At 32.7% G+C, this 20,478-nt stretch overlaps 1 protein-coding gene and 1 long non-coding RNA gene across 2 annotated transcripts in view; one reads left to right on the top strand and one right to left on the bottom strand.

Moving 5' to 3' along the window:
- The window catches only part of LOC143252988 (ubiquitin thioesterase Zranb1-like), a 44,499-nt gene extending 26,101 nt beyond the window's left edge, over positions 1 to 18,398 (bottom strand). Inside the window, exons 1-2 of the mRNA XM_076506002.1 lie at positions 17,927 to 18,398; positions 69 to 268 (exon numbers count right to left, since the gene is read on the bottom strand). Coding sequence (XP_076362117.1) covers positions 69 to 212 — 144 coding nt within the window. The 5' untranslated portion in view covers positions 213 to 268; positions 17,927 to 18,398. The remainder of the gene's footprint in view (positions 1 to 68; positions 269 to 17,926) is intronic.
- Positions 3,122 to 4,573, top strand: LOC143251191 (uncharacterized). Its single transcript, XR_013028536.1, has 3 exons — positions 3,122 to 3,208; positions 3,929 to 3,963; positions 4,322 to 4,573. It is a non-coding gene; the product is annotated as an uncharacterized LOC143251191 (long non-coding RNA).
- Positions 18,399 to 20,478: the final 2,080 nt, after the last annotated feature.

Here is a 20,478-nt window from a genome sequence, read left to right as displayed (position 1 = left end):
GAATCACGATTAAGAAACGCGGTAAATGGCCTAAGTTCTGTAAATTATTAATATGAACATTTATTCACCTTATAAATGTCATTCTCTTTGGAGGCTTCTTCTGTGATGATATGTGGAGGTCTTGCAGCTAAACATAATGTACATTTTTTAGCTTTGGGCCAGTTTTCATAGGTACAATATCCACATGCCCATTTCCTGCTATCTTGGCTCATGCTATTCTGTAAGCCTCACAAAGAGCAAGAACACATATATTCTGTCTTTTGGATTTCTAAGAAAAATACAACAACAAGAAAATTAAATTCAAGATAAGTATGTAATCTTCCCTTTTTACAAACACATTATTTGCAACTTGCTAGAAATTATTTAGATAAAATACTGAATTACTGTAATGATATAAGTATGTTGTAGTTTAAAATCTTACCACTTTGTAGAAAATATTAACCTAAACCATTAAAAATTAGATTGAATCAAAAGCTTTTTTTGAAAACATTCATTTTTTTTTTCATTCCAATAATATTACATGGATATTATGAAAAACATGCATGCATATACTTGTATATATGTGTTAGAAATAATTTCTGCAATATCACATTATTAATTGAATAGGAATAAAGAAATGTATATGTGCAATAACATCAAATGTTAATGAAGCTCACAAATCAACTGAATAGTTAATGAATTTGTGTAGCACTAGCCGTACACACACACACACATGTATATATATATTCATATATTCTCACATAATCCTGTATTCATACAACATTACATAAGCTTTTGAATACAAACTTATTTTGTACTACAAAAACAAATAAAAGATTTGGAATTAATAATATTTAAGCTATAACAAGAGAAAACTATTCTAGTAAAATAATATCAATCCATCATCTTCACTTCCATTTCAAATACGCAAGGCTTCTAACAATCAAAATATGATTTAATGTGTAAATGGGGATTATATCCATAAATGACCACTTGGAAGAGGTGACACTGCCTCTTTACAGTTCATAACAATTCACATCAGTATGGAGTATATTTACCATTAACGGCAAATGAAATTTGACAGTAGTGTTGCATGTTTAAAATTAGTGTGTTCATGCAATGTCCAAAGGTATCCTCAGCCATTTCCTTTTCAAGAGAGAGCAACTTCCAGGGCACTTTTATTACCTAGAATTATTTGATATGATGCAATGCTTCTCCCAAGAGGATTTCATATGCAATCAATGGAATTTAAGTCCAGTGAGTGCAAAGCCCAAAAAAATCAGTTGATCCTCCCCTTCTTTGAAGAAAGTGTTGTCCACTAAGCTCAAGTTAAGGTGAACTGCACAAGCATGGGTAACTATAGGATGTGTATCCTATAATTTTTGGCATTAATGGTACTATTTTGCAAAGTGATGAGATTAGTACTTCTTGAAACTTATTCCTGCTTACACCATATTTTCATTACTGCTACATTCCTGTCATAAAATTGAGGGGAATTTAGTTCAGGTTTTTCTCCTGTTATTTGGCTTCAGGGTGAAGTAGGGTAAACTCATCTGTAGAAAGAATGTTGCTTCACACATCATTGTATCAAGGGATGTGTTCTTGACACCACTGTGGATGAGCTGTTTTGTGCTTAACTTAGTAGTGTCTGATATGCAGGATGGTCTAAAGAAATCTATTTTTAAAAGTTTCTAAAGTGAAAAGGCATCTAGTTGTAGCTTTGAATATGAGTCAGTCCTGTGGAGTTCCCTGGGTAGGACAGTGGCAGTTACAATACTAAAATCAGGGGTATGATTCCCCTTGGCAGATACCACAGATAGTTGATGTAGCTTTGCTATAAGAAAACACACACACAGTTCCATGGTAGGTACTCTACAACTGTTAATTTAGATATAAATATAACTTATTTTACAAGCAAGAAACCTACTGGTCTATCTACGCCATCCCATCCATTAAACTTGGAAATAAATCACTTAAGGTCAGTTCTCATCATTCAAATACTTATCAAGCCTTCCCTTAAACCCCCTTAAATTAATTGCATCTACCACATCTAATGGCCATCCATTAAAAATCCCAATAAAACTGAAAAATAAAGCTGTTTTAGCTAAAGATGACTCATACTCAGCCATGATTTACATTTATGTTGCCTAGTCATACTATTCACATAATTCAGCATTACAACAGGATGTTGCATCAATTCCATTAACAATCTTAAACATCTCAATTAGATACCCTATAACTCTTCTTTTTGAATAGAAAAAATTTAGAGATGTTAACCTCTCCTTGTATGATAACCTTTCCATCCCAGGTATCATTCATTATAGTAGCCATCCTGTGAACTATTTCCAAGAATTCAGTGCCCTTTCTAAGGTAAGGTACCTAATATTGAATACACTATTCCAAACTGGCCTCTTTAGACATATTTCTGTAGATATAGACAGTACCTACTTTGTTTGTGTTGGGAATAGAGATGGTAATCATAAAAAGTATTTTGAAATTTACCAGAAGGTATTAAATATATATATATATATTTATATATAGTGAAATTAAATAATTACATTTAAATAAAGTTAAATAAGTAAATAAAATCATGAGGAACAACTGCAATTAAGACAGCAAATCCCAACCTCTGATTAATTATATTATAACCATAATTTTTTAAGCCATAAACAAGATATGCTGCATATTTTAAAAAAGATCCTAAGGTACAAGCTACAACTTGGGATTATAAAATGTACCCCAAGTTTTGGAGCTGACTGTGGAAGTAGGGTTAACATTGTGGTGGGGATACACTGTCTATCAGTCTTGACCTCCATATGCCAGTATCACATAAAAAATAAAAAAGTAACAATAAATATAGAAATTACATGAGTGAGATGTGGGTGCTCAAGCCCATAATGTTCCACATCTATATTACCCTTCACTGCCTGCAAACAGTTATGGAAAGCTGACTGCTCTCCAAAGGAAAGAAAAATTAATTGAAATAAAAATGACTTGGTTAAATGTCAGATGTTCACAATTACAATTTAGTTAAAAATAAGGTCACTTAAGAACTTGGCACTACTTCACGTGGATGTACATCTTGAGTTACATATAAAAGCACGACAGTCACAGTGAACTTAGTATACTGATATGGTTCAATGTCACATTAATTAGTGCCTCTACCATATTGGGGGCAGGAATGTTAACTTCTAGAGGCAAGTTTTACTTTACTTACTCCCAAATGGTTGTATCTTTTTTCATATTTTATTTTATTTATTTGTTTTTCATCTTTTTATGTTTATCATTTTCTTATTCTTATTTTAGCTTGGGAGAGCAGTCACCTTCCCACAACTGTCTGCAGACAGTGAAAGATGATATAGATGTGGGATGTTGTAGGCTTGAGCATCCACATTTTGCTCTCCTAATTTCTAATCTCCTTATGTGAGACTTGCAAATTGGAGGTTAAAACTGATAGATAGTGTATCCCCACTGTAATGTGGGTCCTACTTCTTAGTCACCTCCAAAACCTAGAATAAATTTTATAATCCCACATTGTAGCTTGTACCCTAGGATATTTTTTAAAATATGCAGCATATTTTATTTAATTTTAATATTTTGTTCATGGCTTAAACATTTATGGTTATAATACATATATATAGTATTTTGTAATTACTCATTCTAATAAATGTTTTTATGCATTTTATCCAACATCTGTCTTTATTTCTACTTACTGTGTTTGAAACACTTTAAATTATTAGTCTATTAGCACCACTGTACCAACACATTTTGAAAAACTTTTAGTACCTAAATGTGTTAACAATGTGGATGATTTTAATGAAACTTGCAATATGATATGTACTTTCTGATTGTAACACAAATATTTAACCTTGAAATTAATCATGTAAATATTTTATTTTTGGTATTTTGAAATGGAGAATAAGTTAGAATGTTACTTAACCCTTCTAAGCATATGGAAGGACTGAAATGAAAGAATTTTGGGATGTAAGTATGCACTTACATAGATGGCCTGGTTAAAAATAAATGCTAACATAATTTTCCTGTCAAATGATTAAAAATTAAGAAATTTAAATTTTTTTCTCTAATCACTTAATGATATGGTACTTAAATGTAGGTCTCTAGTTTTATCTCATAAAAACATCTAGTAATATCTTGAAGTTTTTACCCATTGTTATTAGTAAATGTATAAACTGACTTTCCTTGTGATGTAAATAAAATGGATATTACCTAAAATTATGACAAGTTTAGGGCAAAGTGGGTGCTAAAAAAACAAAACTCTAAATGAGTAAATTAGTAACAACTGAATTACAGATTTGTTTTTTTCACTCTCTTTTTGTTAAAGAAAATGATGAACCAGAGGAACATGTAAAAGACCAGCAGACTATTTCTAATTAATTATCCGACAAAGTTTTAACAGAACAACCACGACTCCAATGACTTCTGATGACTACAAACACTCTCAACAGTACTTTTGCTTCCAAAGACAATATGAAAAAAATGTTGCAAAACATTACAATGTGGGTAAAGCAGATTCATTGACACTAATGTCAGTTCAGCATATAAATTGTTACTTATGCTATATCATTACAATAAACTAATAACCTTTTAACTGTCTGGTGTAGTAATATTCTCTGGATACTTCATCAACATATATTTGAACAAAAATTTCTATTTTTAAACAGACTTTTCTACTGAACAATCCTACGTTACATGTCTGCTTGTAATGTTCACAAAACATTTTAAAAGCTTTTAAGAATGAGAAACCAATAAAAATTATTCCTACAACACACCTGTTTACACATGTAGATGTTAACAGGCTTAACAAAAGTGTCCTTCCAAGTTATGTAAGCCACAAGTACGTTTACTTTTGGGGTCATTCCACGTCAACTCACCCAGGGTTTCCCAGTTCATGCCTTACATTTCCTTGAAAAAATGTAAGCAAAAACTTCATTTTGATATATTCAGCCATGCAGTACAGCTTTAGGATTTTGCATGGCTGAATAAACCAAAATGAAGTTTCTGACTGAATTTTTTCAAGAAAATCTATGACATGAACTGGAAAGAATTCTTTTTCTGGGTGAGTTGGCTTGGAATAACCATTTGTCAAAACATATAGAAATGAAAATTAGTTAAAACTTACTTTTTACTTGTAAAAAACTATCCAGTATTGCATGTTGTGTAAAAATACTTGAGTTCAACTTTTTTTTTAATAAAATGAATCACACACATATACACAATGATTGTGGAATTTACACAATTGATTTAAATGCCACTCTTGCAACATTTTAGGGCAAATTTTTGTGTCTACTTCTGATGTTCTAGGCTCTAAAAGTTCTCAAACCAGAATTAGAAATTTCTGTGAAATTAGATAGAACTTTTACCTAATAAAAATACTTTAAATCTGTTATTGGAGCTGGATGATTAGTGAATTATGATAACAAACTAATAATCAGTTTCATTTATAAATTATTTTCAACTAATCTGATATTCTCATGAGACTTGATAGTTGGAATAACAGAAAATAGCAATAACCAGAATCAGAAACACTAACTTAGATTTTATCAAAGTTTTAAAAATTCGGTATTGTACTAAAGTACTTGGCTTTTCTGAGTATCAAAGAACAAAATATAGTAGAAATTAAGGTTTCAATGATTTGAATGAGTTATTGAAGGAAACTGCTAGTTGCTAGATGATACTGGTAAAATAGTATATGCACACATGTAATATTTACATTAGTGAACTTTTTTCAAATATATAATCACATTAATGAGGGTTGAATTTCATATTAATATATAAATAGTATAGCGTACTACCCACGATTTTCAGAGTTAAGATTCAATTTCCCTTACATAAAAGGTAATTTACATTAGTTTTCACACACAAAAACAACATTAACTAAAATAGAAGGTAAGATTAATCACTCTTAACATGCATACTGTACAAATAGCACATAAGACAAGATAACCAATAAATCACAAACAAGAAATTATGTATAGATCTGTTATCATCAACTATTTCATTATTTTCTTATCAACAGTATTTTTCTAAGATGATGTTACCCAACTCACAGTTGAATATGTTATATTCACAGAGAAGGGCACTCACAAGTGCTATTTTAAGATTAACTTGTTCAATAAAATTACTACATTTCTCTTTGTCCAAATGTAAAGAGGTAATGAGCACTTTCCAAAAACTATACAGCTGTTTGACAACAGTCCAAGTCACATGTTCTATTTTTATCTGCTTCTATTATTAGTGATCAGTTTATATTTTAACACATTTGTCAGTGTATGTAACCAATTAAACACATCTTTATTTATAAACAACTTAGCTTGAAGTTCACAAGTACTGATTATTTTATGGATGCTTTCCAGACCATCAGTAACTTATTTTTGTAGGACAGTATAACTTAGTCATTAGACAGTAACTCACTTGATACAGTAAGCAATAGATCATCTTAAAATAATAAGAAAAAGTGAGGTAGAAGTCAAATCAAACCATCCAAACCACCCTGCTTATGCAGTCGTTTCATTCACAAACTTATTAAACATAATTTGAAACCATTCAAGTTAACCAACAGTGGTGACAGTAAGGAGTACTTTGTTGGGATTGAAGATACCTCAAGTTGTGTCTTAACCTCCCCTATAGCCCTTGCATCCAGTGAACAATGTATATTGTTAAAACTGTTCACTTCTATTACAATATGTGTGTGCCCAAAGACATACAGCACATCGCATTCAATATTTTTCTATCTATTCTCAGCTCCCTCACTGGGAAGAGGCTGGCTTTATCCTTGTCACTTATTTGTCTTCAGACAAACTAATCCACAATATCAAAACTCTAACTCAAAATAAAATCTTAAATTCAAGTTAGCATTTAAAACAGTTGATGACATTAATCAAACAGACAACCTGTGCAAAGACTGTCCACTCCCTGTTTTAAACATCTTAATTACGTTTGAAATAATATCTGAATTAAAAACAAAACAAAACTGCAAAACTCTAGTTCCTTCTTTCATTATATCTAAACACTCTACACAGGACTTTAAATAGTTTCATGAATTGTCAAAGATACAGTAAATCCTTCTCTTTCTTTCTTATCACATAATTCCTATGCTCCTTTCACAAGGCATTATTCATGTTCTTTACAAATTTCCACACTCTGTACATAACCTGAACCTTATCAATATTTATCTACTCTTCCTCCCTCTGATCCACACATAAACACTGTCATGACATTTTTGGATACGAGAAGCATTTTCAACAGAATCCATTCTTCCCAGTATTTGACATCATTAGCAGATTTATAAACTACCATTTAACTCATTAACATAAAAAAAGGAATAATAAAGATTTTAAGACATATCATTTAGATACATGTACTTTATGCCAATTGTTATTAAAACTTCCAAATCAATTTGTCTTTAGCCTATTAGCAAAATATGAACTAAGCTTGTTTTCAATAACTGTGTTCACATTACCAACCAGTCTGCTCACCTCATTATTAAAGAAATTCCCTTACCACTGTCTCAACACAGTTCAAATATCTCCAATAGTAATTTAGAAATTCTATAAGTACTATTTTGCATCCAACTTAGATATAATATAACACATGCATACTTTTCTGCTTAACCCTGATACCTGTTTAACTTTACTCACTAAGAACATGTTAACTGCAGATATACAGATCTTTTTATTCCCTTCTTCACACATTTATAATTGAACAGTTAGTGTCTATATAAAAAAGTTCTATTTGACAGGTTGCATGACATTATAATAAGTAAAAGTGTATGAGTGTTTTCAAATAAATGAAATAGTGAAAGACAATTAGAATGTAATAAGTATATGTATGTTTGTATGTACATAAGTACACATATCACATTTTAAAATGACAATTATTTAACAGTCAAAAAATAAAAGCAACTGAAGGTCTAGTCAGTATAAGTTATATAGTTACAAACCAAACATGAATTAAGAGTAAAAAAAAAATTAAACTCAAAGGATAGAAACATTATAAAAAGTTAAAACACTGAGGTCCTTATTTTTGAAGCTTTACTTACAACACTCACCACATCATTTTGTTCCCCATATATAAGCAGTTAATTAATTCATACTGATAAAATACACAGATTGCTCATGTTAGTTGAAACTTTATCTTGTAGTTCTCATCAACCCAGCATACTCTAAGAGTGTTCCAGATTATTCAACATTATTCAGAATATTTACAAACTTTTCAATTGTAAATAATTCATCTTATCACTTTTAATTTCTGGAATATTCTGTATCATAACATTAGTTTCAAAAATTTCTGCAAGAATATATAAGCACTTAGCAGATTTTTGTGTATCATTTCAGTTGACACTGTTGGCATATAGCTGCAAATGGATGCTACAACAAGAATTAGGACCTACATTGGCTGCTTGGTTCAGAAAAAACTGAACTAACAATAAGCAAATTACCTTTGAACAGGTAAGCACCATGTGTATTTTTATACCATCACAAAATGTCATAGAAGATAGTTGATTAAAGCTCAAAGATTGTGGCCAAGAAGGTCGCTGCCTTTTAGAAGAAGATTTAAATTCATCCAAAACATCATCCCCTTATCAAACTGGAGAAGCTTTGTGAAAAAGTGGCAAAGCTAAAGAAAAGTTCAAAAGGAAAAACTTAAAAACAGTAAGCTACTAAAGCCGAGTTCATCAATAACTTGAATGACTTTTCTTAACACCACTCATGTAGATACTCTGATTCTGATATAAAATACCAGAAGAAAAGAACTTTATTTTTGCTCAGAGGGAAAGAGGATGTTGTGGGTGCCTGGGCCAGGTAGGTAAGGTTCTTTCTTTATAGGAAACAAGGGATGAGAAAAGAAGTGGACAAGAAACAGCTAGGACAGCATAAACAACAAAGCAGTAATGATGAGATTAATGGACACAATACTAATTACTGTGATAAGGATAGAAGAAGAATTATCTTCTTAACCTAAAAAAATGGCAAGAAGAAATAATATTACCTTTGATTTAGCAGCTGCTATGGACAGAAACAGGATGAGTGATAAAAATGCAACATTTGACCTTACTGCCATAGTACAAAGCAGCAGTCAATGTGTGGGAGCTAACCATCAACCATTCCTCAATCCAAAGATTTTAAAATCACTTCTGTGTGAAACTTATCAGAAATATAAAGGTACAGTTGCAGTCAACATTTCTACATGCATTTTACTGTGAAAATAATCTTAATGACATCACAAGGAATGAACAAGTGGATCATCTACCAGTGATTATGTTTGGTACAGCAGTAAACCCCCTCTTAGGTGTTCCAAAGTAGATTTCTAGCAACAAAGATGCTCAAACTTCTGCTGTGGTACATCTGCTGAAAGAGTTGGTGTCACTGATCAGGTGATCAAATAAATGGAATATATGTGCTGTTAGAACAGTGATTAAATAAGAATTTTCTGTACTTGGTAATGATGGCATCTCACCTTGAAACCTGTCTTGACAAATGTTCTCAAAGACTTTATGGGGCGTTCCTCTAGTAGAAGTATTGTAATTTTCAACTGATTCCAAAATTTTTGGAAATACATAAAAGTTATGAAGCTATAGCTGATCATGATGAAGTAGCAGAAGTCATAGAGGAAGTTAAGAACAGTGTTATTGAGTTTGCAACAAGATAACTTCATGTCAGCCAATCTAGAGACAATTATTGAGAACTTCTTGAACAAATCATAATCATTCTTGGTACATTTCTCTTTGTGGAGTATGATTTATAGCACTAATTCATGCAAAATGAATTGCCAAAGCATTATATACCCTCAAAAGCAAGATGTTTATGGGACAGTTTAATTTCACTGGCTATGAGGAAAGAAGATTTCATAGAAAATGTATTTTTTTGTTTGAATCTTAGGACATGTTCACATCTGATATGACTTCTGCTTCTTGCAATGGTCTTAACTTCCAATTATGTCTTAAGTATAAGGTGTAACCTGTTCTTTCGAAATTTGCTCAACATCTACGGTATCTTGACAACAAACTTTTTGGTTTGGCATAATTTGATTCAGCTACATCCATGAAGACAAAATGAGCAAAGGAAAAACATTAACGGAGAAGAAAGACATGGATGAATCTCTAATGCACATCAAGCTGAATATCATGAAGCTTGATGAATTTGTCACAAAGTACACAACAGGTTTCTTAAAGTGCCTCAAAATTCCATTTGGATTTCTATATAATGATTCTGAATCATGTGAGCTCAAAGAAGACAACATGAAGAAACTACAAATAGTTCAGAACTTGAATGTGGTAAATGACAATGCTGAAAGAGGTGTGCTCCTTACTAAGAAGCATAATACCTTCATAACTAAAAAGAATAGACAACATTCCACCCTCAAGTTATGCAGGATCATAAAAGACACTTTCCTAAAGGCAAAAAAACAAACAAACAAAACAACCCAATAACAATTCAAAAATGACTATTCACATTAAAATCATATGATTATGTAATTGTACTTTTGTACATGCAACAAGAGTATATATGTAATACATCATTTATAATACACATAAGTATGGTCCAAAATAGATGATGTTTGAGATCTTTTTTTTTTTGTAAAGCAGAGCAAAATTGGAAAGTGAAAGCTTTAGAATTTAGAATCTGAAATTTTATTTGCACATATGGACCATCCTAACATGCATTTATACCTTTTGGTTGGATAGTTCTCAGGTCAAAATTTTTTTGTTGGAACTGTACATAGGAGCCTTTCCCAAGAAAAGTATTTTAAAATGTTCAAAGACATAGTTGTGCAAATTAAATAATGAGCTACAATATTAACATTTTTCTAAACTGAAAATGTATTATTCTGATAGGTACTTACCTCCTTTTCTCAAATTATATTGTCCTTTGTAGGCACAAATTTTTACTTTCCACTACCCTTAATACTTCCTTCTAAACCTCATATGAGATGTCTGCAGGATTTCATGCATCAGGTATTAACAGATAGAAATGTGACATGACTATTATCATCACTAGTACCCTCTCTTCTGTGCAGCCCTTAATCACTTTGAGTTTGACAGCATATAGGGAGGTTAGGTGGGAAATGTGAAAATAGGTAAATATCTGTCAGAAATACATTTTCAGTTTAGGAAAATGTTAACTTCCAATACAATATTTTACCCTTTCTCACAAGTAGCTAGAATCCTGCAGTAAGTTGGCAGAGGGTTCAGTGAGAAGATGATCCCCTTCAAAAATCATCTGACAGAAGACTATAGGGTGTACAAATAAATGGAAGGTAACACTCTATAGGAGACCACACCTCCTTCTGACAAAGTGGGTGACATGTTTAGAAGGAAGCCTCTATGGTCCACTACTCCAGTGGCTGGTAACTGATAAGTGGCAAGGACACCCAAACTCCATTAGAAGAAGGGGGGCACAGGATGGAGGAATGCAGCACTGGAGACAGAGTAATGAGTGACCACAGCACTTTGAAAAGCAGACTGATCCAGTGACCTACAAAACAAGGATTATTAGAGATGGGAAACAAGCCCTATCTGCTTTATTCACTTTAGTCCAAGAGTGTATGATCCAGGATGAAAATTTTTATGAATGAAAATGCCATGAAGAAAACTTACAAATGGGCTTATGGAACACTCCATCTCAATGGTGGATGTATTTGACATATAGGTCTTAAGAATAAGTATACCTGGTCATGCAAGACTCACCATAAAGCAGGACCCTAAGATATGGAAAAGGCCCCTGCAAAGAAAATGAAGAAAACAAAATGCACTTATCCACTTAGAGAGAAATTGTAAAGCACAAAATAGTAATGGGAGAAAGATGAAACCCTGCAGAATAAGAAATGGCTAGATAATGAAAACAATGAGTAGTAAATATATGGGGAGTGCTTCACATACTGGTGTTAATAATGTCCTCCAATGGATGACACAAATGAATAGCCAGGAACATGGTAAGATTATGAACTTGGTGGAAAGATACATGAAAGAGTCAACAATCATCAATAGAAAGGGTGTGCTTTCTTATAGTAAAGCCATATCAAACTATCTGCTGAGCCCACAGAGGAGAATTGAACTCCTGATTTTAGCATTGTAAGTCCTTAGACTTACAGCTGTACAAGCAGGGGACAGTAGAAAGGGAAAAATAAACCAAGCAAATCTAGTTTGTAAGAGTAATGGAAAAAAGGTCCTGGGACTAGGAAGAATTTCAAGGAATAAAAACTGGAAGTAGGAGCCATACAAGGAATTAGTTTATGCCACATAACAGAAGTGGGCCCTGACTGGGCAAAAGAGGCAATCAGGATCAGAATAGTCATAAAAATGTGATATGGAAGTGAGAAAGGTGTAAAAGTAGAATTACTCTCTCGAGTAGTCAAAATTTTGAGCAGAAAAAATGATTGAGGAAAAGGACCACAAGAATTGTGAAACAAGATGTGGTGGACATCAATAACAATCACATATAAATGATGATATCCATACACCAACATGAGAAAGAAAGACATCTTCAGTGAGAAATGACTTAAAGAACAGGTTGACAAGGGTTCAAAAGGAGAAAACGTAAGGGCATGAAGAACAGCATAAGGTTCCAATCTGTAAGGTAGGCAGGCCAAGGAAGACAAGTAATGCAGAGGGAATGTGTACCACCTTTTTCAGTACATTGCCATAGAGGAAGGACATATGGAATGGAAACATCATGTATGCCATGTACTACAAAAGTTGGGCTTACTGAGTTTAGGACTTGACAAGAGCCACGTGTGAAGTCTGAATTTGGGAACAAATGGATGGCACACACTGGACTGGGGCTATTATAGGAGAGTGGAAGAAAGAGGGAGAGGATGTAACCCCAATTTTGGTGCTAAAGTTAAAACCATGGCTGAGCTGACTATTGTATAGTTATGAACAAAACCTGAGAGGTGGAAAGGACCAGAAAAGCAGACAAATGAGAAGGTAGGCATATAGGTTTAGACTTATTCAATTATGACTACAACTATTCACTACTCTAGCCAAATGATGTGGAACCTAAGACTAAAACTGTGGGATCTGAGAACTGAGATGAGTGCTCACTGCATCCAGCTCTGAAACACCATACTGGGCACAGAGTCCCCAAAACACCTATGGATCCAATGACTACTCCATAGGAAGAATCCTTTAGAGACATGATAAATGACCTGTGACAAGATATAGATCATCTGGAACAATAAAAATCACCCCTAAAAAAAAGAATTTGATGGTTATAGACCCAATACAGAAGGCTCATTTTTCCAAAAATAGAGATCTCTTAACTAAGTGCTCCCCTACCTAGAGATGTAAGAGATCACTGTCAAGTTGTTTGAATGCACCATCTCCGACCGACCCTGAAAGGCTGGAAAAAAAGAAAGCAAAAGACTGATGAACTGTCAGAAGTTCCAAGAGATTGATAAAGAGAGATGTTTCTGAGAGAGTTCACTACTTCAAGACTTCTTGAGCATCCCAACTGGAAATAAAACACCCACAAAAAAAGGTGACATTCTGGTCAAGGATGAGGAAGAAGAACGTCAATAGTGGTGGTACTTTCTACCAACTACCAGGCAAACTCAGTCTGTAAAGAAGGAGGAGGGAAGAAAAGGTCATCCAAAGAGTCCTAAACAAGGTTCCGCTACTCCAGCAAAACCCACTAAAGGTAACACATGTAGAAGAGATCGAGAAAGATGAGGGTTTTCATTGAAGTCCACATCTCTGGTTCAAACTAGAAGCTTAATTGCCCTTAAATGAAGGAAAGAAGGTTGGGCTCAACCGAGTAGAAAATTGAAAAATACCCCAAGATGGACTAGGTGTTGTGTAGGGGTGGGTGAGGAAAGACTTTTTCACTTTTCCCAACCAACCAAAAAACCCAAGCTACTCTCTCAGAAGAAAGCAAGTATGAAGGACAGACCCCAGGAACGAAGAAAAATGGCAAACTTCCAGACTACCAGAAAAAAATGCAGGGAATTGACCAGTCTTAACAAAAGAGTCCATAGTCGAAACACAAACCACCACACAAAGACAATGTCTGGATGAAGTAGAGATGGATATGCATCCAATACAATGACCTTTGTCATTCACAGTCCAGAAGTGAAAACACAAAAAAGGGTTTAAGAGGGCTCTATGACAAGATGTTGGAGGAACAAAAGACAATGGCTACAAAAAGGATCTAAGGAGAAGAGAAGGAAACATGATGTGGGAAAAAAGTGGTCCAGACTTTTGAGACCACCCTCAGAACCAAAGAATTTATGGCAAAGGCCCTTGAAATGAAAACATATCTGAAGAGCCTGGCCCCCATAGGCCCACCCCAAATCCAGAATGTATTCACCAAGAATGTCAGTTGCACTAAAGATGGTGCTCAATGACTGACAGTGAACCCCAAGAATATAAGATGCTGGAACAGGCAAGGTAAAGGAACAAGGAGATGAGGCACAGGAAAAGTTAGGGGAAAGGTTTTGGAGAAATGAGAGACCAAGAATGTATGCAATCAAGTTGACTCTACCCTAGTCTCCTAAGAATTAGGAATGCCTTCAAAAATATCCTGGCAGATTTGCAAAGAAAGAACATTAGATAAGGACATATATATCTAAATAATTAAGTCTACAAATGAGGTAGAAGCCCTTGGCACTTCCCTTGAAACAATAAACAACTCTGAACATGCAGGAGTCAGAAACAGGCTATTCAAATACTCATCATCATGTTCAAGCAAACCTTTGCAATGGTATGTGAGGACAATCATCAGGTGACCTAGAAGACTGCATAAAAGAAGCCAACTCACTACCTATGAGGTAGAGCTGCTATTTCCTGACAGTAATAGTCAGGTGAAGTGGACATCAAATTAGCTGTGGTAGATACCATGTGGAATTGCAAGTGCATAAACAGTGGAGTTCATGAGGAAAAAAATGTCTCAAAGCAGAATTTGTGAAAGTGTAAAAATTTAGTAAATTACAGTTGATAAAATATGCTACCAAATAATAAACAGTAAACTTTATCAGTGAAGTAAAAATGTAGTCTTAAAACACAAGTGCAAACACATCCTGAGAATTAGTCTGACAATCAAGAAGTGATTAAGGGCTGCATGAAAAGAGTGCACTAGTGACAACATGAATTGCATTACACTCCCATTGATAGAGGGTTGCTGCAAGATAATTTTCATGATATCATGCAGATGTCTCACATAAAAACATGTGAGAGTAGATAGGGAGTACCAAGACTAATGACAAGTAAACATTTACGTCTGTAGAAAATAATACAAATTGAGAAGAGCTGTTTGTGAGAGGGTGCAAGATATTGTATCTGAATTACGATATATTCCTAAGATTTTCTCAGGTACGTCATGTTAATAATCTATTGGTATTTTTTAATAATTTTCACAACACATGCATACAACAGAATGTCATATTTTCATACGCAGGCTTACTAATCCTTACTCTAAAATATTTAGGACTATGCATAGATGTTTTCGAGTTAATGTAAGCACACATTACAGTTTTTCATTACAAGAATAACTATCTGCAGCAAAACTTTTGTTTGTTCAAGTGGATTTTTGAAGGTTGTCGTGTACATCAAGTAATAATTTGGTGTCTTTAGTGATTTAACTTACAATATACTTCTTTTTATCTTTCAACAATCATCACACTTTAACCATCAGTCTAGACACATTCCTTGTAATCTCTCATTTAAAACATTTTTGCACATTTCAGAAAATATCTTATGTGCACTAAACATAAAGAAGAGCTCCTTATTCCTATCCTTAAAACTAGAGTTTTTTGTATTTTGTTAATAATGTTGAAGATTTACCACAACTAACATCATCAGTTTCAATATGCATTACAATTAAGTCTTCCATAGTTCCTCCCAGTAAATTATTTCAATTGCTATTAATAGATCATCCCAAACATTAACACCTGGTAAGAAATTTCTATTTAAAGTTCTTCCATGTATTAAACCACAAATACATCTTTCTTTTTGCTTAATTAATTAACCCTCAATTACAAATATGTACCAGGAAAACTTAAAACTCTCCATTGTACTTTGTATGGAAAAAAACTTTAAATTTATTAATGCAAATGACATGCTAATATTTGTTGGCCCACAAAAACAGTGTGTTTCTTCTATTTTGTGCAACAACAGGCTGTGACACAATTGTGTTCTTTGCAGGAAGAGTAAAAAAATGTACAATGGAAAGACAGAATGTATTTTTTGATAATATAAATGCACTGTTGTGGTGTTATCAGAAATGAAGCTCTTGCCAAGATTGAACATATTATTATCTTGGTGATAAAACTAACAACTTCTCAACTGGAATTGCAGCCAAACTAGTGCTGTTTGTCTACAGAAAAGAAACAAGAAAATGTTTCACCAACTTAAGCTGTACTGATATAACATACTCACTAAAAGCCTTAAAGTTATATTTAACTGCAGGCAGCAAATATTATCAAATCAGAATTACATTGGTAAAGAGTGGTAAATATCAAATTGAAGCTTATATAGACAACTCTGTGAGAAGTAGTAGATGTTCTTTCAATAATTGTGAAATGTGCTAGTGATTAAGGTTGTAAAAACTTAAATGTCTACAGTGTGCTGCGTTATGTTAATGTGGTGGTAGAAATAATTACGTAGGTAGAGTGACAAGTATACAGGCTCTACAAATTGAAAAAGAAAGTTCTATGTAATAATAAGGGGAAAAAAAAAAGGAATTCAAAGTTTATAGTGACCAAAATAACCTGTATTAGATATTGATTCTATTCATGATTAACTCATTATAATTGTTTGAGTAAACTAATTTCATATGTAATACTGATCTAGAAATTAAACAAATGAAATGTCACTTCAAAAGTGCCTTCAGCCTTTAAATAATTCAGTACATCAAGATCTATCTCCTTGACAAGTTTCATGTGTTTACTATAAACAGTTTTTTTTTTGTCACATATCCACTAAACTAGTCTGCACAACTTGACTTTCCTCAAGAGTTAACGTCTCACCCGAGCTAATTAATTGTCCAAACAGAATCTACAGAACTTTGGCATTTTCAATATAATTTGAAATGCCAATCAATTTAACATAATATGCAAATTCTATCACATTATTGGTTATTTTTTTTACCAATGTCATTAATAATAAAAATAAAGAGCAAAGTATTCAGCAGAAAATCCTGAGGTGCACCACTTGTAATATTATTTCACTGTAGTTATACCTCACTTACAATAACCTTCTGTCTTCTATCATCAAACAACTCTAAGCAGTCTTATTTAAAGACTATCTATGTCTCAACAGACCTCTCAAAGTATTCAAAATGGCACCTACCAAAAACGTTCTGAAAGTCTTTGTTCACTAAATCTCAGTATATTTATTCAATTTTTTTGTTGAAAAACTTTAGTAACACAAAATAGCAACAAGCATAAAAGAGAATGTAACAAATATAGTCTAAATCCATGGACTTTCCAACTCTGCTAGACATCTTCAGGTAAGACAGTTTTATTCTTCTAACACAAGTAATGGGATGACTAACACTTAGAATACATTAATTTTAGATTTGGTGGATTCAGAAAGTGAAAGGTCTAAAAAGTATTTGAGAGACAAGAGTGGCCTTGAGGTTGTTTATATTATTACTAATATTAATAAATGTTAAGGAAATTTACTACATATGTTGAATTACCTGCAAGAAAAAACAATAACTTTCTTAAAAGTTTATTTAACTTCTTACTTTTAACTTAAGAGTACTAGCAGAACCTGCCATAAGCAATGTTATCACAATTAAGAGTATTATTTTACTAAGACTGCAATTTAAGTTGTCAGTGTTAACTGTAACGCTTACACTTAAGTTACACATACATTTTCATTGTTATATAAAATCTTATAATTAATACTGTCACTATAACTAATTAGTATTTTACTCAAGTTACAAATTGAAATACACTGTGAGGGTGAAGTAAACAGCTATTTTACCTGCACACAGCTGTAAGCTGTAGGTTTAACCACACAGCTCAGTACTCCAGATTAATTAACTTCAGCCTATTAAGACGGGTAAATCATGCAAATCCAAATTGCTATGATCGAAGTCTTACACTTTCTTAGCGGCTGTAATTAATATAAAGTTTTGAAACTTGACCAGTTTAACTTCAAACCTAAGTAACCCAGTGTAAATACTTTCAGTTACAATTGTTATCTATAATTTTCACAAATTAAAGCATGCAAAATACTAGAAACAAATAAAAATCACATTCTCAATCGCGAGTTCAGACAGCCTGTTTTTATAAATTAAAACAAATTTCACACAGAAAGTATCTTATTAATGCTGATCAACTGTTCCTTCTATTCTATAAATAACATATATCTCAGAGAAATTGCAAAATACGTGAAAGTAAGGCCTACGCTTATGTTATTTCGATAGTCACCATTAATGCACTTATTTGTCACCAGATGTCTCTAAATTAATAAACAACAATTTGCACATTTTATATCAATTTCATTTTATTATAGAATGTATGTCACAGCAGCCCCTACCGAAATACTACAAATATTATTTTTGTTGCATTTCATGCGGCCTTTTATAAGGATTTTTATGTTATATAATTATTGAAGAATGATTTATGCGTCGGGGAACACTCAGTATTTATAAGAGAGGGAACTGGGGGAATTGTGGGATAATCAAACTTTTGTGTACCCAAATAATGGATTGGCCACTTTTCATGCAAGCATGAGAATGTTTGAGGTTTTTTTTTTTGTATACGGTAAATTTTAGAATACCAAATACAAACAAATTATTAGTCTCCATACTATTACACCAGAACATAAAACGAAACATTTGCGCCGTTAGACAAGATTTTAAATGACATTTAACATGACATAATATTTAAAAACAATAAAAGTCTGAAGGCAACCATTCCAAAGGCGATTCACAATATTAGTAAAATAAAGTGAACTAGCTGAAGGTTACCCCTACCTTCCAAAATTTACATTTGTGTTATTTGACCAACAGTTCTCCTCATTAAACACGAAAAAATGATATATCGACAATATCATTTCCTTTAAAAATCTTAAACATCTCAATCAGATACCCTCTAACTCTACTTTTATCAATATAAAATAATTATAGAAATCTTAGTCTGTTCCCTATTACAACTTTTCTTCCCAGGTATCAATCTAGTAGTTCTCCTTGGTACCATTTTCAAAAATTCAATTTTGATATCCAAGGTAAGGATTTTATTGATGAATTCTTGCATGTACTGGTCAAACAGGGATTGTAGCATGGTGATATGAGCTTCCAGAGACCTTTTTATATGTTTTTTTTTCCAAGATTTGTCGAAATGTAAAGAGTCCATACGTATATGAAGTGATCCGTGCATCTTCTATTTTAGGTATTTGTGTTGTTGCTTCAACAGCCTTTAGCACTCAAAATGCTAGAAAACGGGTTTCCGATATCCGTGGTGGTCCCTTGTGTAGTTTTGTGTTTAACTTCAAGTAAAAACAACTTTTCTTTTTAGGGAACTCAAAACGGAGTCACTTTTATGCAAAGGGTGATTTTCGAAATTCTCCAAGGCTACAACGAAAAATCATATCTTCCCTTCTTGTAGTTTAGTTTTACTAAATTTCTTTGTTTGCCATAGCTTAGCGGAAACTCTACGTGCTTATAACGCTAAAATTTAGGTTTCGATATTTGTTATAGAAAATCGCAGATAGCTCATTAAGTAGCTTTGTAAATAGCAATAAACACACAAAGTTACTATGGCTCATTCTGTAAAATCTTTGAGTAATGATTACTGTATTACCATTTGTGTTTGTAGATAACTTTTTCATAAAAGTAAGAAAATAAGAGGTGAAAGAAAAAATAAATTAAAATGGCCTTGAAGACGAAAGGCGGAAGACTTTCGAGACGGCGTCCTTTACAACAGGCAGTTGCCGACTATTCTATAAAGTTTCATCATGAATACTTTGTCTTAACAATCTATCGAATAAAATGGTTGATTTTTCAGAATTTTGTAGTAATTTAGATAATATTTTTATTCTAGTATTAATATACCTAAATTATTTTCCAAAAAGATTCATCAGCTGAACCTACCGAAAAATGAGCATCAATAAAATATTTGATTTTCGAAACGATTATGCAAAATCACTTATTTGTAGATTTTATAAAATATCGATTAAAAGTTAATGATGTATCAAGTTTTGAAAAAGAGAAATTACACATCAAACCTTCATATTTGGTAATTAATTTTAAAAATAAAATATTCAATGACTTGCAGATTTCTAAATTATTCATCAATCTATAAAAAATAATATGTTTCTTGTAAAAACTTAAAGCCTATCGCTAGTTATGAATACGAAGTTCCAATTGTTCCACTATTATATAATCATAAAAGTTTTTAAATTCATTTAAATATACGTTAAGTTAATAATTTACCCTGGTAGTGTGAAAATAGTTCATTTGTTGATACTTTCAATAAATATGTTATTACTGGTAACTTGGACTATTTCATTATTATGTGAAATACATGAAC

Source organism: Tachypleus tridentatus, chromosome 1 (assembly GCF_004210375.1).
Source record: "Tachypleus tridentatus isolate NWPU-2018 chromosome 1, ASM421037v1, whole genome shotgun sequence".
Classification (NCBI taxonomy): domain Eukaryota; kingdom Metazoa; phylum Arthropoda; class Merostomata; order Xiphosura; family Limulidae; genus Tachypleus; species Tachypleus tridentatus.
Note: the sequence above shows the minus strand (reverse complement) of the source record. Positions and strands in the feature narration are given on the sequence as shown.